The 23,131-nt window shown below is 36.3% G+C and overlaps 2 protein-coding genes across 6 annotated transcripts in view; one reads left to right on the top strand and one right to left on the bottom strand.

Moving 5' to 3' along the window:
• Nucleotides 1-23,131, bottom strand: part of ZRANB3 (zinc finger RANBP2-type containing 3) — a 278,640-nt gene that overhangs the window by 132,286 nt on the left and 123,223 nt on the right. The gene's annotated exons all lie outside the window — the stretch shown is intronic.
• On the top strand, nucleotides 21,625-22,013 carry LOC122688539 (ATP synthase subunit g, mitochondrial-like). Its single transcript, XM_043894568.1, has one exon. It carries the CDS (start codon nucleotides 21,687-21,689, stop codon nucleotides 22,011-22,013), a length of 327 nt encoding a protein of 108 aa, XP_043750503.1. The 5' UTR covers nucleotides 21,625-21,686.

Genomic DNA, 23,131 nt, shown 5'->3' with positions numbered 1-23,131 from the left:
CAGATGGCCAACAGAAATGAAAAGATGCTCAATATCACTAATATTAGAAAAATGTAAATCAAAACTGCAATGAGGTATCACCTCACACTACTCAGAATTGCCATCATGAAAAAGTTTACAACTAATAAATGCTGGAGAGGGTGTGGAGGAAAAAGGAACCCTTCTACACTGTTGGTAGGAAAATAAATTGGTGTAGCCGCTATAGAAAAGAGTATGGAGGTTTCTTACAAAGCTAAAAATAGAGTAACCATATGACCCAGTAATATCACTCCTGGGCATGTATCTGGAGAAAACTGATTTGAAAATATACACACACCTCAGTGTTAACAGCAGCACTAAACCCAATTAAAAGCCAAATCAGTCTCCTTTCCTTGGAGAGCAAAGGAAAGTCATGTCTTACTATATATCAATAAGCAGGCATTGTGATTTAAACGAAAAGTTTTCCTTGAGTTCTGTAGCTTGAGCGAGAAATTTCAGAATCTGACTAACTTGGAATCACTGAAAAGAACAAATTCCTGAATCTGCATAACTGATCAGGTATCTGAATTATCTGAAGATAATACCCTATCCTGGTTGGATAATTCACCTAAAAAATAAGATTCCAGTCTGTTTTTATCTAGTTGTCTTTCATGGAAACAACCCTAAATTCATTATCTCTTTGTTAAAGATAATGTAGTTAAATGAATAATGGTGATTTCTAGAAACTAGAAAGATTTACCTATACAAAGTAAAGCAAGCAAAGCAATCAGTTGTTAATGCTCTTAAGTATTTATTTTTTAGGTATTTGCTGTTGGTTGTTCCTTTTTTGGGCACCATCAGTACAAGACAGTTTGACAGGACAAATTCAAACAAAACATGATTCCAAATTAAAAAACTATATTAATGTAGTCTCATGTTCCCATTAAGGAAAGAAATGATCCATAGCATAGAATAGCTGTGTTTTAGATAAAATTTATCAAAAGGAAAATAACTGTATGAAACTATTTTTATCGGAGAAATAAACTTTCAAATTATGTATCTAGGTTTCAATATTTTGCAAATAAGTTTAAATAGCCTAACATTCAGTTATAAAAGCAATAACACACTTCAAGTAATTTAAGCACAAAGAAGTAACCCCATTCAAAAGGTGGTTCAAAGCTCTTGACTTTAACTACCATAGAATTTGTTAAAGTAGAATAATACAGTGTTTCAGAACAATTAAGCCTAAATCACCTATTTGGAACAAAATCCTTGACTCAATAATAATACAGTTGTTTAGGTAACTACAGAGGAGGAATTATAAAGAATATACTAACTTCAAGAGAACATTTTATCAATATTTTAAAAATAATGAATCACTGTTATACTGGGGAGAACAATTTTACATTTTCTAAATGTCTTCTTCCATAAAACTATTAGTTAGTTAGTTCAGTCGCTCAGTCGTGTCCGACTCTTTGCGACCCCATGAATCGCAGCATGCCAGGCCTCCCTGTCCATCACAAACTCCCGGAGTTTACCCAGACTCATGTCCATCGAGTCAGTGATGCCATCCAGCCATCTCATCCTCTGTCGTCCCCTTCTTCTCCTGCCCCCAATCCCTCCCAGCATCAGGGTCTTTTCCAATGAGTTAACTCTTTACATGAGGTGGCCAAAGTATTGGAGTTTCAGCTTCAGCATCAGTCCTTCCAATGAACACCCAGGACTGATCTCCCTTAGGATGGACTGGTTGGATCTCCTTGCAGTCCAAGGGACTCTCAAGAGTCTTCTCCAACACCATAGTTCAAAAGCATCAATTTTTCGGCGCTCAGCTTTCTTCACAGTCCAACTCTCTGTATTAAGATCAACTAAATACCAATGGTCCTGACATCCTAATTTCTGTTTTTTTTCCCCCCATTATGATAGCTTTTAGACAGCAATTGTATACAGAAGATGCCTGGTGGTTGAAAATTTTTGAAACATAAAATTTTGCAGATTTTCAAGTTATAAGCAGCTTGTAGCTTTTAGGGTTGAGGTGTGGACTGTCTTTAGAATAGGTGGTCTGTTTGTTCTAGAAGATACCCCTTTGGAGGGCCCTTTTAGGTGTGCAGATTCAAAAGTTTAATGAAGAACTAAATTAAAGAAATCCACATAGAAAAATGTGAGACTGAAATCCTGTGTTGTATTATTCACGATTGCTAAGGAAGTGTATGTTTTATTTATTTATTTATTTTTTCTTTTCCACCGTGCAACCTGCTTCAGTGCCCGCAGCCTACTGGCAGAGGCCAGGCAATGGTTCGGGGCGCGTTTGCTCTGGCATGGGACACTATGAGAGGAAGTGTATGTTTTAGCAGAACTATTTAAATATTCTTAATTTTCTTTCCTACATAGAGGTTTAGATGATATATCTGAAAATTATTGTTTATTCTTAGACAAGTGAGAGAGACTGTGTGTGTGTCTATTCATTCATGTGCTGTCTCACAGGGGACTAGGAGCAGGAAAGAGACCATAGGAATATGGACATGCAGCCCTGATCTTTACTCAAGAATGAAGAGAGTACACTTTGGGAACTTTGCTGTCACACTTTCCTCACGGTCAGCTCTGCCTCATGAATGAAAGCAAGATTTTCCCTGAAGGAATCCACTAGAATCACGCGAGGCTGGAAAGGAAGTGGGCCTTAGAGGGCAGCTTGTGTTGTTCAGTCGCTAAGTTGTATCTGACTCTTTGTGACCCCATGGACACCGGGCACCTCTGTCCTCCACTATCTCCTGGAGTTTACTCACATTCATGTCCATACAGTCAGTGATGCTACCTAACCATCTCATCCTCTGCCGCTCCCTTCTCCTTTTGCCTTCAGTCTTTCCCAGCATCAAGGTCTTTTCCGATGAGTCAGCTTTTCCCATCAGGTCAGTAGGATAGGGCAAAAAACTCTCTCTAAAGACAAGACAGTGAGCTGAGGATGAACCATGTGAGTTGAACTCAAGCTGGCTTCACTCGAAAGCAAAGCTCACTGAGGCCCACAAGGAGGATAGCAAAAAGTGATGCTGTGAGAAGGCTCTGCAGTGGACAGTGACTGGATCTGAGCAAATGTATTTTACAGGTCTACAAGTGAAAGTCGCCCAGTCATGTCCAACTTTTTGCAGCCCCATAGACTATACAGTCCATGGAATTCTCCAGGCCAGAATACTGGAGTGGGTAGCCTTTCCCTTTTCCAGGGAATCTTCCCAACCTAGGTTTTGAGACCAGGTCTCCCATATTGCAGGCGGATTCTTTACGAGCTGAGCCACAAGGGAAGTCCAAGAATACTGGAGTGGTAGCCTATCCCTTCTCCAGGGGATCTTCCTGACCCAGGAATTGAACCAGGGTCTCCTGCATTGCAAGCAGACTGTTTACCAACTGAGCTATCAGGAAATACCCATAAATGTACTTTAAGGACACCATTTCTGGTGTTAGTAGTTAATTGCTATAGCCTTAAAACTGAAGTTTTATTATAATCAAGTCTCTAGGAAAGTTTTATTAAAAGTCACAACTTTAGAAATGGGATAAAGTATCTATCAACAGATAAATCTGAGGGAAGGGTATAAGGATGTTCTTCCTACTATTCACATCCCTGTAAAGTTGAAATAATTTTCAAATAAAAAGCTAGAAAAAAAGTTAATGCTCTACAACCTATTATCAGTTGTGCTGGTTGGAAGAACAAGAGTACTCTCCTATTTTTTTTTTTTAACTTGAAATATAATTGCTTTACAATGTTGTGTGAGATTCTGCTGTACAGTGAAGTGAATCAACTATATATATATACACATATATCCTCTCCCTCTTGAATTCCCCTCCCATCCCACCTCCATCCCACCCCATCTAGATCACCATACACAGAGCATCAAGCTGAGTTCCCTGTGCTATATAGCAGTTTCCCACTAGCTATCTATTTTACACAAGGCAGTGTATATATGTCAATGATACTCTCTGAATTTTCCCACTCTCTCCCTCCCCCACCTCCCATGTCCACATTTCCATTCTCTATGTTTGTGTCACTATTTCTGGAGGGCTGTCCTATATTTTAAAAGAAGTGGCCAAGAAGAAATGATACTAACCTATTCTGCTACTGCTGCTAAGTCACATCAGTTGTGTCCAACTCTGTGTGATCCCATAGATGGTAGCCCACCAGGCTCCCATCCCTGGGACTCTCCAGGCAAGAACACTGGAGTGGGTTGCCATTTCCATCTCCAGTGCATGAAAGTGAAAAGTGAAAGTGAAGTCGCTCAGTCATACCCGACTCTTCACGACCCCATGGACTGTAGCCTACCAGGCTCCTCCGTCCATGGGATTTCCTAGGCAAGAGTACTGGAGTGGGTTGCCATTGCCTTCTCCGACTAACCTATTCTAGACAGTACTAAAAGAAGAAAAACTTCTAAATTCTCTTTAGATTATTTTAAAAATTCAGCATAACATGAATACTAAAACATTAAAGGCAACACAAAAGATAATCAAAGATCAATTTCACATGTATGCATTGGTGCAAACATTTCAAGTAGACTAAGAATACAGAATTCAGTAGACCAGTAATAGAATAACATGACCAAGAGGACTTTAAGTCCAGGAATAAAAAATCTTTTTGGTGTAAGAAATTCAGTTACTATAATTCACATTAATAGATCAAAGGGAAAATGTCATATGCTTTAGATGCTGAAGAGGCAACTAAAAATGTGACTTTTAATTCTTGATAAAGCTCTTTTTTTTTTATTAACTATTAATAAAAGGAAAATCTCTTCACATTAAAAAAAGTGTATCACAACCAAAAAGGCTGTATCATGTTTAAAGGAGAAAAAAACATTCCCATTAGTATCAGAAACAAGAAAAGAAAATGAGAGCTATAAATATTAGAACAGATGGGCAAAAAGTGTATTAGTTACAAATGATGTGACTATGTACACAGAAATCAAAAGAATCAACAGAAAAATGATAACTACTATTGGTAGTAATACCTAAGTATTATCTAAAAAATTTTGGTAAATAACTTCTTCCAAAATACAACAAAAAAGTCTGGTCCTTTGGAAAGACTATTCAAAACAAAGCAATTAAATAAAGGAGAATGTAGGAAAATGACAAATACGTGTGGGAACTGAGGATATAATAAAGGCAGCATTTTGAAAAAAGTGGTTTATTCAATTAATGATGTTAGAAAAATTGGTAAATTAAATCTGAATATGCCCCAAATTATGTCTAACAAAAACTTTATTTTCAGCTGAAGGCAATTAAGAAGTAATAAATGCAGAAAACGCTTCCTCCTTTCCACCTAAAAGCAGGAAATAAATTCGCCTTCTGGCCACAGACTCTTATCACTCCAGGAAGGAACCAGACAAATCTACAAACAAACCTCATTAAACTAACCCTTATCTTCCTAGTTATATTTTCACCATATACCACTCCTAGCCCTAACCCTGTTGTCTTGTCAATTTTTCACAAATTCACTGTTTCATTGTCTAAAAGGTATATCAATTTCCTGTTCTGGTCACTTCAAGTCCTCATTTTCTTGTTATGGCTCTCAAGAACATGAAAAAATTCAGCATAATTTGCATACCTGCCTGTTATCCAATCTATCTTGGTCAGTTTAATTTTCAGACCCAGCCAGGGACCCTGAGAGAGTAAAGGAAAACTTTTCATTTCTCTGCACTCAGTCAGTTCAGTCGCTCGGTCGTGTCCGACTCTTTGCGACCCCATGAATCGCAGCACGCCAGGCCTCCCTGTCCATCACAAACTTCCGGAGTTTACCCAAACTCATGTCCATCGAGTCGGTGATGCCATCCAGCCATCTCATCCTCTGTCGTCCCCTTCTTCTCCTGCCCCTAATCCCTCCCAGCATCAGGGTCTTTTCCAATGAGTCAACTCTTCACATGAGGTGGCCAAAATATTGGAGTTTCAGCTTCAGCATCAGTCCTTCCAATGAACACCCAGGACTGATTTCCTTTAGGATGGGCTGGTTGGATCTCCTTGCAGTCCAAGGGACTCTCAAGAGTCTTCTCCAACACCATAGTTCAAAAGCATCAATTCAGTACTCAGCTTTCTTCACAGCCCAACTCTCACATCCATACATGACCACTGGAAAAACCATAGCCTTGACTAGATGGACCTTTGTTGGCAAAGTAACGTCTCTGCTTTTTAATATGCTATCTAGGTTGGTCATAACTTTCCTTCCAAGGAGTAAGCGTCTTTTAATTTCATGGCTGCTGTCACCATCTGCCGTGATTTTGGAGCCCAAAAAAACAAAGTCTGTCACTGTTTCCCCATCTATTTCCCATGAAGTGATGAGACCAGATGCCATGATCTTAGTTTTCTGAATGTTGAGCTTTAAGCCAACTTTTTCACTCTCCTCTTTTACTTTCATAAAGAGGCTTTTTAGTTCCTTTTCACTTTCTGCCATAAGGGTGGTGTCATCTGCATATCTGAGGTTATTGATATTTCTCCCGGCAATCTTGATTCCAGCTTGTGCTTCATCCAGCCCAGCATTTCTCATGATGTATTCTGCATATAAGTTAAATAAACAGGGTGACAATATACAGCCTTGACGTACTCCTTTTCCTATTTGAAACCAGTCTGTTGTTCCATGTCCAGTTCTAACTGTTGCTTCCTGACCTGCATACAGGTTTCTCAAGAGGCAGGTCAGGTGGTCTGGTATGCCCATCTCTTTCAGAACTTTCCACATTTTATTGTGATCCACACAGTCAAAGGCTTGGGCATAGTCATTAAAGCAGAAATAGATGTTTTTCTGGAACTCTCTTGCTTTTTCAATCATCCAGAGATTGCTGGCAATTTGATCTCTGGTTCCTCTGCCTTTTCTAAAACCAGCTTAAACATCTGGAAGTTCACGGTTTACGTATTGCTGAAGTCTGGCTTGGAGAATTTTGAGCATTACTTTACTAGTGTGTGAGATGAGGGCAATTGTGCGGTAGTTTGAACATTCTTTGGGATTGCCTTTCTTTGGGATTGGAATGAAAACTGACCTTTTCCAGTCCTGTGGCCACTGCTGAGTCTTCCAAATTTGCTGGCATATTGAGTGCAGCACTTTCACAGCATCATCTTTCAGGATTTGAAATAGCTCAACTGGAATTCCATCACCTCCACTAGCTTGTTCATAGTGATGCTTCCTAAGGCCCACTTGACTTCACATTCCAGGATGTCTGGCTCTAGGTAAGTGATCACACTAGGTTCTCTGCACTAACCACTTGGAAATGTAATAAAAGTAGGTCTTTGCCTCACCCCTCACTGGAATTCAATTTCCAAAAAGATCAAATATTTATGTACTAATAAGGAACAAAGAAAGGTAATAGAAAAATACGTGTAGAAATAAAAACAGAGTAGACATTTTAATTCACTATACCAAATCCAAAAAACAAAGGAAAATACAAAGAGAACTACATGGAAACAAAACAACAACAAAAATGTAATACAAGTGACAAAAGGCCAAGTTTCTCAATTTATGAAAAGCTTCTATCGAAAAGGGAAAGAAGAAAAAAAAGACAAAACAACCCGATGGAGAAAAGAACTGAACAACCAACTTACATATGTTAAGTATGCTTAACAACCATCAAAAAATGCCCAAGGTCACTCATACCTAGGGATGAAGGAACCAAAACTTTGAGAACCGTTTTTTCACCTATAGAATAAGATGAACAAAAACTAAAGATATGATAACAGTGTTGGAGAGAGTACGAAGAAATCTGCACTTATACACTGTTGTGGATCTAAATAGTGATGTGACCATCCAGCAAGTCCAATAATTTCAGTTTATCCAGGGATATGCTTGCATAGTACACAAAATCATTAAAGAAGAGATTGGTTAGAGAAATTATGGTACCTCCATATAATGAGACATTATGTTATATTCTTATATGGAAAGACTGGAAAGTCATAGGCTGCAAATACTGTACTGAAAGAAAAATAGTATGGTGAATATAATCCAGTGAGTACTGAGAAAGGAGAGAGAGAAAGACAGAAGAGAAGAGAGAGGGGGAAAGAAAGGGAAAGAGGAAAGAAAAGAAGGAGGAAGGATAGAGACTATTGATAGCATAACCATTGGAGGGAGGGCTTGCAGGGATAGGACTGGAAGGAAAATACTGACTTTGAGCTTGTATTAAGTCTTCCATGCCGTGTACTTATCCCCCTGAATAAATATTACTTGGAGAGGGCAGTAAAAAAGAGACAGAAAAGTTCTTTTAAAAATACACAAGAGTGGGTAGGAGGCAAGATGGCAGGATAGGAGGACATGGAATTCGTCTTTCCTCTTAAGTATATCAACAATACATCTACAAATGGAGCAAATGCAGAGGGAGAAATACTCCAAAACTCATTCTAAGAGGTCATCATCACCTGGATACCAAAAGCAAACAACAATATCACAAAAAAAGAAAATTACAGACCAATATTACATTTGAACACAAACGCAAACATTCTCAACAAAATACTAGCAAACAGAATCCAACACATTAAAAGGATCATATACCATGATCAAGTAGGATTTATCTCAGGAATGCAAGGATTCTTCAATATATACAAATCAATCAATGTGATGTAATATATTAACAAACTAAAGAATAAAAAACCAAATGATCTTCTCAATATGTACAGAAAAAGCTTTTGATAAAATTCAAAACCCATTTATGATAAAAACTGCAGAAAGTAGGCACAGTGGGAACCTACTTCAACATAATAAAGGCTTTATATGACAAGTCTAGAGCAAACATCATTCTCATTGGTGAAAAAGTGAAAGCATTTACTCAAAGATCAGGAAAAAGACAAGCATTCCCACTCTTTGCCACTCTTACTCAACATAATTTTGGAAGTCCTAACCACAGCAATCAGAGAAGAAGAAATAAAAGGAAAACAAACTCAAAAAGAAGTAAAACCGTCACTGTTTGCAGATGACATAATAGTATAAAAAGAAAATCCTAAAGATGCCACCAAAAAACTACTAGAGCTAATTAATGAATCTGATAAAGTTGCAGGATACAAAATTAATGTACTTCTATACACTAACAACAAAAGATCAGAAAGAGAAATTAAGGAAACAATTTACCATTGCAACAAAAAGAATAAAACTACCTAAGGAGGCAAAAGACTTGTACTCAGAAAACTATGAAACACTGATGAAAGTAATCAAAGATGACACCAACAGACAGAGAGATATATCATGTTCCTGGGTGAAAAGAATCAATATTGTAAAAAATGATTATACTACCCAAAGCAATCTACAGGCTCAATGAAATCCCTATCAAATTATCAATGACACTTTTCACAGAACTAGAACAAAAAATTGTACAATGTGTGTGGAAACACAAAAGAACTTGAATAGCCAAAGCAATCTTGAGAAAGAAAAATGCAGCTGGAGGAATAAAGCTTCCTGACTTCAGAATGTACTACAAAGCTATGGTAACTAAGACATTAGCACAAATTAGACTAGCACAAAAACATAAATATAGATTAATGGGAAAAAATGGAAAGCCCAGACATAAACCCACACACCTATGGTGACTTCATCTATGACAAAGGAGGCAAGAATATACAGTGGATAAAAGACAGTCTCTTCAATAAGTGGTGCTGGGAAAACTGAACAGCTACATGTAAAAGAATGAAACTAGAACACTCCCTAACACCATACATAAAAATAAACTCAAAATGGATTAAAAACCTAAATGTAAGGTGAGACAATATAAAACTCTTAGAGGAAAACTTAGAACACTCTTTGACATACATCATAGCAAGATCTTTTTTGACCCACCTCCCAGAGTAATAAAAATAAACATAAACAAATGGGACCCAATTAAAGTTAAAAGCTTTTGCTCAGCAAAGGAAACCATAAACAAAGCAAAAAGACAACCCTCAGAATGGGAGAAAATGCTTGCAAACAAAGCAACAAAGGATTAATTTCCAAAATATACAAATAGCTCATGAGGCCCAGTATTAAATAAATAAATAAGTAAATAAATGGGCAGAAGATCTAAATAGGTATCTCTCCAAAAACATACAGCTGGCCAAGGGGCACATGAAAAGAGGCTCAACATCATTAATCATTAGAAATGCAAAACAAAACTCCAGTGGGGTATCACCTCACAGTGATCGGAATGGCCATCATGAAAAATCTGTAAACAATAAATGCTGGAGAGGGTGTGGATAAAAGGGAATCTTCTTACACTGTTGGTGGGAATGTAAATTACTACCACCACTATGGAAAACAGTATGGAGGTTCCTTTAAAAACCAAAAATAGAACTACCATAGGACCCCAGCAATACCACCTCTGGGCTTACATCCAGAGAAAGCTCTAATTCAAAAAGATACATCCACCACAACATTCATTGTAGCACTACTGACAATAGCCAGGACATGGAAGCAATCTGAATATCCAACAACAGATGAATGGATAAAGAAGATGTGTACACATATACAATGGAATATTACCCAGCCATAAAGAGGAAGAAAACTCTGTCATTTGCAGAGACATGCATGGCCCTAGACACTGACATACACAGTGAAGTAAATCAGAAATAGAGAAACAAATATCATACATTAATACAGAAATGGGGAATCTAGAAAAGTGGTATAGATGATCTTATTCACAAAGCAGAAATAGAGACACAATGTACATTTAAAAAATGTATGTATACCAAGGGAGAAGGGTAGAGTGGAATGAATTGGGAGATTGGGATATATATATATATATATATATACACTACAATGTATAAAACAGATAACTAATAAGGGAACTTCACTCAGAACTCTGTGGTGACTCAAATGGGCAGGAAATCCAAAAAAGAGGGGATATCTATATCTATAAACATATATACATATATATTGACACAGCAGTGTAAAGCAACCATATTCCAATTTTTTAAAAAGTAAATTTAAAAATATGCATGAGACCATTTGAGAAGTAGCAAATTTCTGAGTATTAAATTGATAATGTTTATGCCAACATCTGGGCATCTACTATGACTTTCTAAAAAAGTCACAGTATACTGAAATACTGTAACTTTTAGGTGGAATGGTAAGGTGGTGAAGGAGGGAAAGGGAAAGGGTAGAACGGGACAGGAATGAGGAAAGGGAGAGATGTGAACTAAACACATGTATTTAAGTGTAGAATGAAAGAAGTCCTTTTCCAAAAGAAATACTGGTCAAACCCACACTCAGGGAAAAACGAAGAGGCAAAACGAAGAAGTCCAGGGTGGCATGTTTCATCCTGTTTCTGCTGATAATTATTAGGTCTAGACTCAAAGTAAGTCACTTTTCTTTACTATGCTTGGATTTTCAATATGTAACAGTGTGTTTGTTGGCTAAGTATTATAATACTCATTTCAAGGGAATAAGTGGGAAAATGTATAAGGAATAATTGATGTTTCCTGGGAAAAAAAACAATTTAGGTCAATAAAAAAGAATCATGATATCTTGAACTGCAAAACAGAATGAAAAACAATTAACATAGACTATAACATTTTAGAAGAATTTCAAGTTTTAGTTGTATTCTGGGAAGCAATCTGTTCATACCATATTCAAAACCTTCACCACCCCAAAATAAGCCTCTTTGGAATAAGGATTATTTTGAGCTGTATTTTTGAGAAATAGCACACACAGGGGAAGCTTTGAAGTTGAAGTAGAAGCTACCCTTTTGAAAGGAAAATTCACATTTATAAAAGAGATCTCTATTTTTAAGGTATCTCCCTCTTAATATCTGGAATAGAGGGATCACTCTAAAATTACGACACTCTTAGCAATGGAGAAGGCACTGACTGAAATCCACATAACAAATCTTACCCTTGTTAACCATGCTTTTCTTGGAAACTTCCTATAACCCCTCTTCCCCGTCCCTGGCCCCTGTCATATTTCCTTTGTGTTTAGCTGAACGTGGCATTTAAGGTGGTGACTTGAGTCATTTAAAGAATTTTACTCATTTTCTAAGTATCTCCCTTGTATATATGTTAATAGACTGGTCTTTGTTTTTCTCTTGTTAATCTGTCTTTTATTATAGGGAATCTCAACCAAGAATTGAAAAAGGTAGAAGAAAAATTATATTTCCTCTCCTACATTCATATTTAATCTTGAAATGATCATAAGATAGTAAAAATGAGAAATCTTTAACGTCAAATGCTCAAATATATGTATTATCATTCACACAGTAGTACTCCTAACGTAGAATATGTATTACTAAAAGATCATGACACAATAATATATGTTGGTAACACTAAGTATTTCAGAAGTAGATTTTTCATAGATTTTTCCTATCTTTAAAAAACCCGTTTTGTAAAATCAAAATTAGGTGAGCAAACTCTAATAAGATTCTTTTCATTTTCTCCATATGTATTATAGGATTAGTGTCTTGGCAATTTCTTGAAAATGAGACTCCAACACAACACAAAGAACACAATTACAGACGCTTAGAATAAAAAGAAAAGAAAAACAGAAAGAGAAAAAGTGAACCAATCTTTTGTTAATGTTCTAGGTTCTTAAAATCTATTAAACTTATGAATGGTTTGTATGCTAATTAAAAATTTAGACTTTGAGGCACCAAATTCTCAACCCTGACTTAAAAGAACTGAACTTTTAAAATAAGGACCCCTAAAAAAAAGATAAGGAGCCCTAAAGTGATTCTCATACAGACGGCTCTCAGGCTGCATTTTGAGATTAATTACTCTAAAGATTAAACGTTGGAGAAAAATATCAGAGTGCTTCTGCCTAATTTTTTTTGCCATATTCTTCTCAGAAAAAAAAAGAGAAACCAAAATTAACACTTTCAGGACTTCCTGGGTGGGTCTAGTGGTTACGAATCCAGCTGCCAATGCAGGTGACATGGTTTCAATTCTTGATCTGGGAAGATTCCACACGCCACGGAGCAACTAAGCCCGTGGGCCACAGCTACTGAGCCCACGAGCCCTACAGCCTGTGCTCCACAACGAAGAGAACCCCCACAAGAAGCCTGCTCGCCGCAACAAAGAGTACCCCCCAGCAGCCACAATTAGATAAAGCCCTCGTGCAGCAACAAAGATCCAGTGCAGCCAAAATTCATAGTTTTTTTTAAAAATAAACACTTGCAGGATTTTATTCTTGAACTTATTAATTTCTGGGGACTCTTTTCAATTACATTTCTGAGGCAGTATGAATACAGTACTTTCTATTTCACTATAATATACTATACAGAGTTACTTTAAGAAACACAGAATTTGGCTACTAACTTCACAATCTATTTAGATTAACCTATTAAATCTATGATAAACTGACAATTTAATAGAAAAAGATTAATCTGAGAAGTTTAATACAGGCTCTGAGAAGGAATCTAATTTGTGTATTAATTTAATTATTTCAGGTAAACAGAGCCCTACATTTAAGTCAATATAAATAAAACTTAACTGTCTTTCACAACTGGAGGAATAAATTAACTTACATCACTAAAATTTACATTTGTAATGAACACAGAAATAAAAGAGTGCATTAAAGAAAAAAGTATGACAAATACAAAATTACCCATGTTCTATAATAATGCTGTGAATATGCTGATCACAAATGTAAACAATAGGGTCTTTCAAAAGTATATGAAAACAAAGACTAAGCAACAAAGGACAGACAGTGAATATCTACACTCAGCAAACTGATTATTGCCAATAATGATCACAAGTCAACTCAGCTAGATATTTGATAAAAGAAAACTTAGTAAGTCCTTTGCTTGGGTAGTGTAAATAATTACAGCATGGTGTTTTGTATCCTTTTTCTATGTGGCAAGACTATAATTAATTTGAAGACAACATCAGAGTAAAGAACAAAGAGCCTCATGTATGCTTCCCTGAAGTTCAGATAGTATGTTAAAATAATATTTTCTTCAATTACATAATAGCATAGAAATCATGCTGGAAGTGAAGTAAATAAATAAGGTCACCACTTATTTCTGACAAGAAGAAAATTACTTTTGTTTTCAAATAGGAAATTAATGTAAATCAATCAAAAGTTTCAGACAAAAGTTTTACAAGGTTATTAGAATGCCTTCAGTTGAACAAGTACTTGTATTTTATCTGTCAGTTCTTGTGTTGACACATAACAACCACTTTACAACCATTAGAATGAACCTGAAATTTCAACCCAGGAATTTCTGAAGTAATTTAAACAATATCAGATTCACTACTCAGATTCAGAACTGAGACTCATTTAAAAATGGCTCTTTACGTGTATTACAAAGGAAGTAGGTACACAGGAAGTCTTCATAAGATGAGGTTTCACTCATTGGAAAAGACTGATGCTGGGCAAGATTGAGGTCAGGAGGAGAAGGGGATGACAGAGGATGAGATGGTTGGATGGAATCACCAACTCAATGGACATGGGTTTGAGCAAACTCTGGGAGACAGTGAAGGACAGGGAAGCCTGGTGTGCTGTATTTCATGGGGTCACAAAGGGTGGGACATGACTTAGCAACTGAGCAACAACAACAACAAACAGGAAGTCTTTCTAAGATAATTTTTTTTATTTTTTTAAAGAAAAGTAAGAATAGTAAGCGGTTACATAAAATGAAAAGAAAACAAGCAAAAAGAAAACAAAATGCTAACCACATCTTCTACCAGTTGCCAAAATGCCACTAATGACTGAAGACAGAGCCCTAAGGAGTTAGGTAGATAGCTTTCAAAGGTTAAAAAATAAACGATGATCATAAAAGCCTGAGGTTAGGCATTGTTTGCTGGAAAGGAAACAAGAATGTGAATCATATGAGGCTGCAAAATCAATCTGTCATCCTAAGAAAAAGACACGGGATGTTACCAAAAATAAAAATTGCAGTTTAAACTGACTTAGGCAGTAAAGAAAAACTCAGGACTCTGAAGGAATAAGACAGAGAAAATAATGAATGTTTTGAAAACATTAAATACTGAAAAATTAATTTTTGTATGTTAAGAGAATCTTTAAAGAGATGATGCAGGGGGCTAAAAATCAACGATACCACATTAAGGAAAAATTTCCTGGGTTCAAACCAGTTTTCTCCACTAGAGTAGAACCTGCATAGGCTGTTTCAGTGTTAGAATTACAGATAATTTCTCCTAGAATGCAACGTCACATGAACCCAGGGAAGCATTACAGCAAGGTGAAATATTTTTTATTTCTGACATTTTTATTAGATAGGGATGCACCTTGTTTTCCCAATATAATTAAATATATTATTGGATAACTCCACTCTTCTTTCTTTTCTGTCTTCTATTAGAACTAATAATGGCTCCTAATTTCTTAAATGAATCGATGTACAGAATATGCTCAAGAGTGCATATACCCTGTCAGTTATTACTTAAGGAATTCAATTTTAATCCATAAAAAGAAATGAGATATGTCAAAATTATGATAATGGCATCATATCCTAGTCACAGTCCTCATTTATTAAATATTATTCATGTCAAAACAAAAAATTGACTCTGGTTTTATAGAACCAGTTGACTAGAGAAAATGTAATATATCTGAACTTCAGAAATTTTAAGGAAATGTTATCTAAGAAAATCTTCCTAAGACAAAGTCAAATTGGCTTTAGAATCAAAATAAATGCTACTTGCAAAGTACTAATAACTGTAACAATAAAAAATAAATACTAGAAGTTAATTTAAAACATTTTTCATTTATTTTTAATTGAAGAAAAATTACTTTACAGTATTGTATTTGTTTCTACCAAACATGAATATGATCAGCCAAAAGTTAATTCATATGGTAAAGTTACATATGTTAAGGAAAATTAAAATACAATGAAAATGTTGGAATAAGAAAAATAATACAGGAGTTTCCTGGTGGCTCAAGTGGTGAAGAATGCACCTGCCAGTGCAGGAGACATAAGTTTGATCCCTGGTCCAGGAAGATCCCACAAGCCATAGAGCAACTAAGCCCATGTGCCAAAACTACTGAGCCCGTGCCCTAGATCCCAGGAGCCCCGACTACTGAGGCCATGTGCAGCAACTACTGCAGCCCATGACCCTAGAGCCTGTGCTCCGCATCAAGAGAAGCCACCACAATGAGTAGCCAGAGCACCACAACTAGAGAGTAGCCCCCACTTGAGAAAGCCCACACATAGTAACAAAAACCAAGCGCAGTAGAAAACAAAGAAAAAAAATTTTTAAAGTAATACATGTTAGGAATTAATAGTAGAATTTTTAAAGTAAGATAAACTCAACTGATAAATTGATATGTTATGAAATAACCTAAAACATAAGGATCCCTGGTAGCTCAGATGGTAAAGAATCTGCCTGCAATGCAGGAGACACGGGTTCGATCCCTGGGTCAGAAAGATCCCCTGGAGAAGGAAATGGCAACCCACTCCAGTATTCTTGCCTGGAGAATTCCATGGGCAGAGGAGCCTGGTGAGCTGCAGTCCATGGAATCACAAAGAGTCAGACACGACTGAGTGACTAACCTAAGCTAAAATATGGCCTTTAAATAAAAGTATACTGAAAAGTGATGGAATAACTGATAATATTACTTCATCTATCTCTTCTAACATTATTTGTCTTTAATACCCTCAGTACTAACATTAACAAAATATATAAAGAATCGTTTCAATTTACATGTAAACTCACACAGGACAGGAAAGAAAAAGGTCTTGGAGCAGCAAAAATGAACAGTAAGGAGACACATAGCTTAGAACTGTATAAGAGATTTACGTAAAGGGCCTAACTTGTCTCAGTAGTTGATAATCTTGAGTAACTAAAAGCAGGTTAAATTATGCTTAGTGGCTCAGACAGTAGATTCTGCCCACAACGTGGGAGACCCATGTTCGATCCCCAGGTCAGGAAGATTCTCTAGAGAAGGGAATGGCTACCCACTCCAGCATTCCTGCCTACAGAATTCCATGGACAGAGGAGACTGGCACGTTACACTGCATGGGGGCCCAAAGAGTTGGACACGACAGCGAGTAACACTCTCAGGCTTAGTGTACAAAGTTTAAAGAAGTGGGAATAAACTGAAAGAATTTGAAAAAAAAACTCTTTCTTTCAAATGTTATGACAAAAATAAAATTGAATGCCTCACTGTCATAAAAACTTTTACTCTGGAAACATGTCATTTAAGCTTAAATACATAAAATATAAAAAGCAGGAAAATAATATCATTATTAAAAATATATTATAGCAAATTCCCTGGTGGTCCAGTGGTTTAAGATTCAGTGCTTTCGCTGCTGTGGTCCAAGTTCAGTCTCTGGTTGGAGAACTAAGATCCCACAAGTCACATGCCATGGCCAAAAATATGCATATATGATATAAATTTATACTAATATGTTATTAATATATGATATATACTTATAACATATATTAATAATATAATTAGAGATATATTATGTATATAGTATGTATCAATATATATTAAATATTATACATTAAAATAAATTTTATATATTTAATATATTTTAATATGCTTTATTTATCTATTAAATTAATATATATGTTTTTCTTTTTCTGTTAATGCCCTAAGTTTATTTAATTTTTCCTGGTGGTTCAGACAGTAAAGAATCTGCCTGCAATGCAGGAGACCTGAGTTCAATCCCTGGATGGGAAAGATCCCCTGAAGAAAGGAATGGTTATCCACTCCAGTATTCTTTTCTGGAGAGTTCATGGACAGAGGAGGCTGGTGAGTTACACAGTTCATGGGTTGCAAAGAGTCAGACATGACTGAGTGACTAACACGTTCTATCACTTTATTTACAAATCATATCTAGTATGTTGAGTTTAAGACAGATCTTTTTTCAAAATGTCTGCACCGCTCCATATGTGTTTCATGGATTATTTTTTAAGCAGTTGGTGTCTCACTACAAAGAAAGGTGCAGCAAATCCAGATTCCAAGTACAAAGGAATTATAACTAGTAACTACCAGTTGTTTTCCACTAAAAATAGTAAATGCTTCTCTTGGCCCTCCTCACAGCAGTTTCTACAGATCACAAGCGCTGTGACCCTCCCAACACCGCGCTGTCAGAAGCTCTGTGAAAGGCACAGATGCGGAAGGTAGAAGCAGTGGCATCAGCCCAAGCCTTCCTCTCCTCACAGCCTTGCTCCCTGGTGTCTAGTTTAACTTTCTGAATTAACTTTACAGCTTGAGAGAAGGAGAATGGGATTAAAACTTGCAGAAAATGCCAGAGTGAATCATTCTATTGAAAACTTGTGGCTCACTTATGAGTAAACTTAGATAAAGGTTAAGAAAGATACACACTTCATATCACCAATACAGAACAAGAAGACACTAAGAATAGAGAGAAGCAGTTTTTAAACTTTTAAAAAAGCAGTGTAAGCCATTTTCAAATAAATCATTACACAGAAACTCAACATTGATCAAGCAGAAAAAGTTAGGTAATTGTAGCTGAAGTACGGTAGAAACTTTGAAGCATCAAAGTTTCTACACCCAAGTCTCAACCTCAGTTCTGTGAAATACAACTCACAAACCATGGAAAGTCAATAAACTCGTCGATTTTCTTTTTCCCGTTTGAATGCTGGTTTTATACTTAACTCTTCTATAAGATCCACCTTAAATCTACCTCCTTCACAAAGCATTCTGACTTCGTCAAACTGGAATTAATGTTTCCTTCCACAAAAGTACCAGGAAATTACACTGTAAACTTAATTTCTAACACTCCCAGTATCCTACATTTTACGTGTATCACATAGAGACACATACCGAACAGTCATTTCCTGATTGAAAGCTTCTCTGAGAGTGTTTTAATCTACATTCATAATAACTTGTCAAACAGAAGACCGTCAATAATAGATAGGAGTAAAATGTAGGTTAATCAATGGCTAGAGAAACAAATGGTTTAAAATATTCTAATGTAAATAAATAAATAAAATGTTCTAATGTAAAGAAATAAGACTTGGATTGATAACAGTCCCTAACTGTTATCTATGATAGGGCTGTAGCATTTATGTATATTCAGAATTGTCTAATTCTCCATGCAGATGTGGCCCCTTTCAGCTGTTCAAGAGCTGTGGACACTTAAGTCCATTACTTACAAAAAAAAAAAAAAAGGAGATTATGGGGTGATAATCAACTTTAACCTCCTCTCCAGATTTTAAATAATTTCTATCCCATTAAGAACATTTCATTTAATAAAAATTGGTAAGGTAGGAATGCTTATAGCATCCTCCTAACAATGGACTTGGGAGTATCAATGTCTAATAACAGTGCCTAGGGGTGAGATAATGGCATTAGCGCTTTGCGTCTTTCAATTCTTGATATTCCAGGAAGACGCCTTGTGTCTAACTCTGTCTGGGTTCGGTTTAACTTACTACTGCTGTCATCTCTGCATTGCATTTTGAATCCTATCCAAGACTACCAAGAGAACACTGTAATAACCCAGCTGTGCAAAACAGCAGGAGCCCTGAACAAAATTACATCCCCTCTCAAAGAAGCCAGGGTAAACGTCTTAAAAATTGAAAATGCAAAAAAAATAAATAAAAAGAAATAAAAATTGAAAATGCAATCAGTTGCATTCATACATTTCAAATGTTCAAGAAAAAAACAATTTCAGATGAACTGCAGAAAAACAGACAACTCCTTGCTGGACATTTTTTTAGTTGATTTTTTTTTTTTTGGCCACACTACGTGGCATGTGGGATCGTAGTTCCCCGACTAGGGATCAAACATGTGATCCCTGCATTGCAAGCGCAGAGTCTTAACCACTAAACTTCCAGGGAAGCTCCTGTGCTAGTCATTTTAATACAATTTTAAAACACTTAAAGGAATATTTTCTCCATTAACTCCATGCCAAGAATAACTGGAGGTAGGTAGTAGTGAATTGTGGACCTAATTTAAAGTACTGATGACTATAGACAAGATGCCCCTCTTGTTCAGATAAAGAGATGTTTATCTGAGATGAGCCCAGAAGGTCTCAAGTCAACAACAACAATTAATAATACAAAAGTTCTGTTCTCTCTCTTCTTTACTCATTCAGAAGGCATTAACTGGAAATCTACTGTTCCCTAGACACTGCTAGGTACACATGGTTTGAATCCTAGGAGTTCCAATATTTGGGAGAGAACCAGATAATACTGTGTAACATGATTCAAACTAAAGTAGAAGTGAGAGGACTTTCTTGATGGTCTAGGGGCTAAGACTCTGAGCTCCCAAAGCAGGAGGCTGGGGTTGGTACCTGGTTGGGGAACTACATTCCACATGCCACAAATAAGAATTTGCATGCCCCAACTAAAAGATCCCACATGCCACAACTAAGACCCAGCACTGTCAAATAAATGAATAATAAAAATAAAATAAATTTTAAAAATAAATAGAGTAGAAGTGAGAACCATAGGGACCAAGAGGCTCAAAGACTGGTGATACATATGTTGAAACAGAGGAAGTGATATCTGAAGAGATTTTGAATTAGGTTTTTGTTAGGTGAACTTGGGGAAAGAAGAGGACACAAAAGGAAAGGAATTAATCAGAAAAAGAACAGCATATATAAAGATAACAAAGTGTAACAAGTCATGGTGTTTGGGCATTGAAAAGGGGAAAGGACTACCTGAGATATATTCCATCTGTTCCTTCCATAACTAATTTCATGAGACAAGTGTTACCTCCAACTGTACCCAAAGAAACTAAGGCTCAGAGAGGTTAGCTGTCTAATACAACCCTGGTAACAAGTGGTAGATTTTATAATAGGTAGGAAGTTGGAAGTATCACCACAACTTATGCCAGAGAAGGGCAGAAGAGAATGGAAGACATGGGTAGCAATTACACTGTGAAGTGCTTTATTCTATAGGCAACAGGAGGAAATGGAGAATTTGAGGAATATAACTCTAGCAGCAAAGAGTAGCTATTTTCATTTGACTCAGCTTTGACCTTTGTAAAACAACGGGAGCACTTCCTGACTTATTCTACAAGGTCAGCTTTATCTGAAACCAAAAACAATGATATTAAATTAAACACACACACGCACACACACACACACACAAACAACAGATCAATACTCTGTAGGTACACAGATGTAAAAATCCTCAACAAAATATTAGCAAATCAACTCTAAGAATGTATAAAAAAGAATTATATACCATGACCAAGTAGAATTTACCCTACATAAACAAGACTGGTTCAACACTTAAATATGAATAAATGTAATCCACTAAAGAAATAGACTAAAGAAGATAAAACCACATAACTTTATCAACTGATGCAAAACATGCAGTTGATAAAAATCAAATCCCAATCATGACAAACGCTCTCAGAAAACTAGAAAGCCAAGAGAATATCCTCCACTTAATTCTTTAGAGTTATAAAGAGTTATCTACAAAATACCTACAGCAAACATCATACTTAATGGTAAGAAAACCAGACATTTTCCTCCTTAGGCTGAGAACAAGACAAGGATGTCCTGCCTTAACTCCTATTCAACACTGTGCTAGAAGAAATAGGTAGTACAAGGATAAGAAAAGGATATAAAATGTATATAGATTGTAGATATGATATTATATATATATAAAACCCAAAAGACTCCACGAAAAACTATGAGTGTTAATAAACACACCCAGTTAAGTTACAGAATACAAAATCAATACACAAAAATTTGTTGCATTTCTATCACACTAACAACAAATTACCAGAGAGAGAAATAAGGGAGGGAAAACCACTAACGACATCAAAATGAATGAAATACATTGGAATAAATTTAACCACGGAGGTGAAAGACCTTTACTCTGGCCTTCCGGGCGGGTGACATTCAGCCGGCCAGTCGGGGCGACGGGCTCTCCGTCCTAGGACCATGGCCCAGTTTGTCCGTAACCTCGCGAAGAAGGCCCTGGCACTGGTCAACGCTGCTGTGACTTACTCGAAGCCTCGATTGGCCACGTTTTGGTACTATGCCAAGGTTGAGTACTATGCCAAGGGGTTGGTTCCTCCAACCCCTGCTGAGATCCCTACAGCAATTCAGAGCTTGAAAAAAATTATCAACAGTGCTAAAACCGGTAGCTTCAAACAGCTCACTGTTAAGGAAGCTCTACTGAATGGTTTGGTGGCCACTGAGGTGTGGATGTGGTTTTACGTTGGCGAGATCATAGGCAAGCGTGGCATCATAGGCTATGATGTTTGAAGACCAATTTTTAACATGTGACTATATTTGCTTTATTATTCAAGTGTTCTTGGACCATGTGTGAACAGACTGCTATTTGAATAAAATAAGACAATGTGTCAGAATCACTGTTTTCTCTACCAAACACTACATGGAAGGTCACAATTTCTCTTGATATTAAGTTGGATTGTCTTTTGCTTCAATATATTAATACAGCTCTAAATGCATGCCTTTGCTTAGCCTGCAATTTGGAAAAGATATATATGAGTATACCAACCTGGTACCTGTATAAATGAGGTTAACTTTGTTTTGAAGGCTTGAAACAAATGATATTTAAGCTTTATTTCTAGAAAAGCTGGGGGAAAGGCTTTGAGAAAATAAGAACTTGCTCCAGTAGGAGAAATAATAATACCATGTGCCAAGTATGATACAGTTAAATCACATAGCATTAAGAATACAATTTGGACTGTTTTTCTTCACAAAAATCAGAGAAAGATCCCTTTGACAGTACCTTTTTGTCAGTTTGAATATAGCCTCCCAAAACAGCATGATGATAATCTGTGTATCTTTGTAACATCTTTAACATTAGGACAGAGTGAATGAGAGCGATAATGTATTTTTCATCTTATTTTGATACTTGTTATATTATTAATCTGTCCAGTTTTTAAGGACCTATCTTTGCAAAAATAAAATATCCTATAGATATTTAACAGGGTTATGATTTAGTATTGTCCTTGGGTCTAAATAGTATATTATGTCCTGAAATAAATACAAGTGATTGGTTAAAAAAAAAAAAAAAAACCTTTATTCTGAAAATTACTAAGACACTGATGGAAAAATAGAAGACACCAAAAAGAGGAAAGATATTTCATGCTCAAGGAGTGGAAAATTTAATATTGTTAAAATGTCCATATTATCCAAAGCAATTTAAGATTCAGTGCAATCCTTATCAAAATTACAATGGCATTTTTCACAAAATAGAAAAAAATGGAAAATTTTCAAAAAATAGAAAAATTCACAAAAATCGTAAAATTTGTATAAAACCACAAAAACCCTGAAAACCAATGCAAATCATGAGAAAGAACAAAGCTGTGGCATCATGCTCCCTGAGTTTGATGGCACCTGGTTCCATTACTTCT

This window comes from Cervus elaphus, chromosome 33 (assembly GCF_910594005.1).
Source record: "Cervus elaphus chromosome 33, mCerEla1.1, whole genome shotgun sequence".
Classification (NCBI taxonomy): Eukaryota; Metazoa; Chordata; class Mammalia; order Artiodactyla; family Cervidae; genus Cervus; species Cervus elaphus.
Note: the sequence above shows the minus strand (reverse complement) of the source record. Positions and strands in the feature narration are given on the sequence as shown.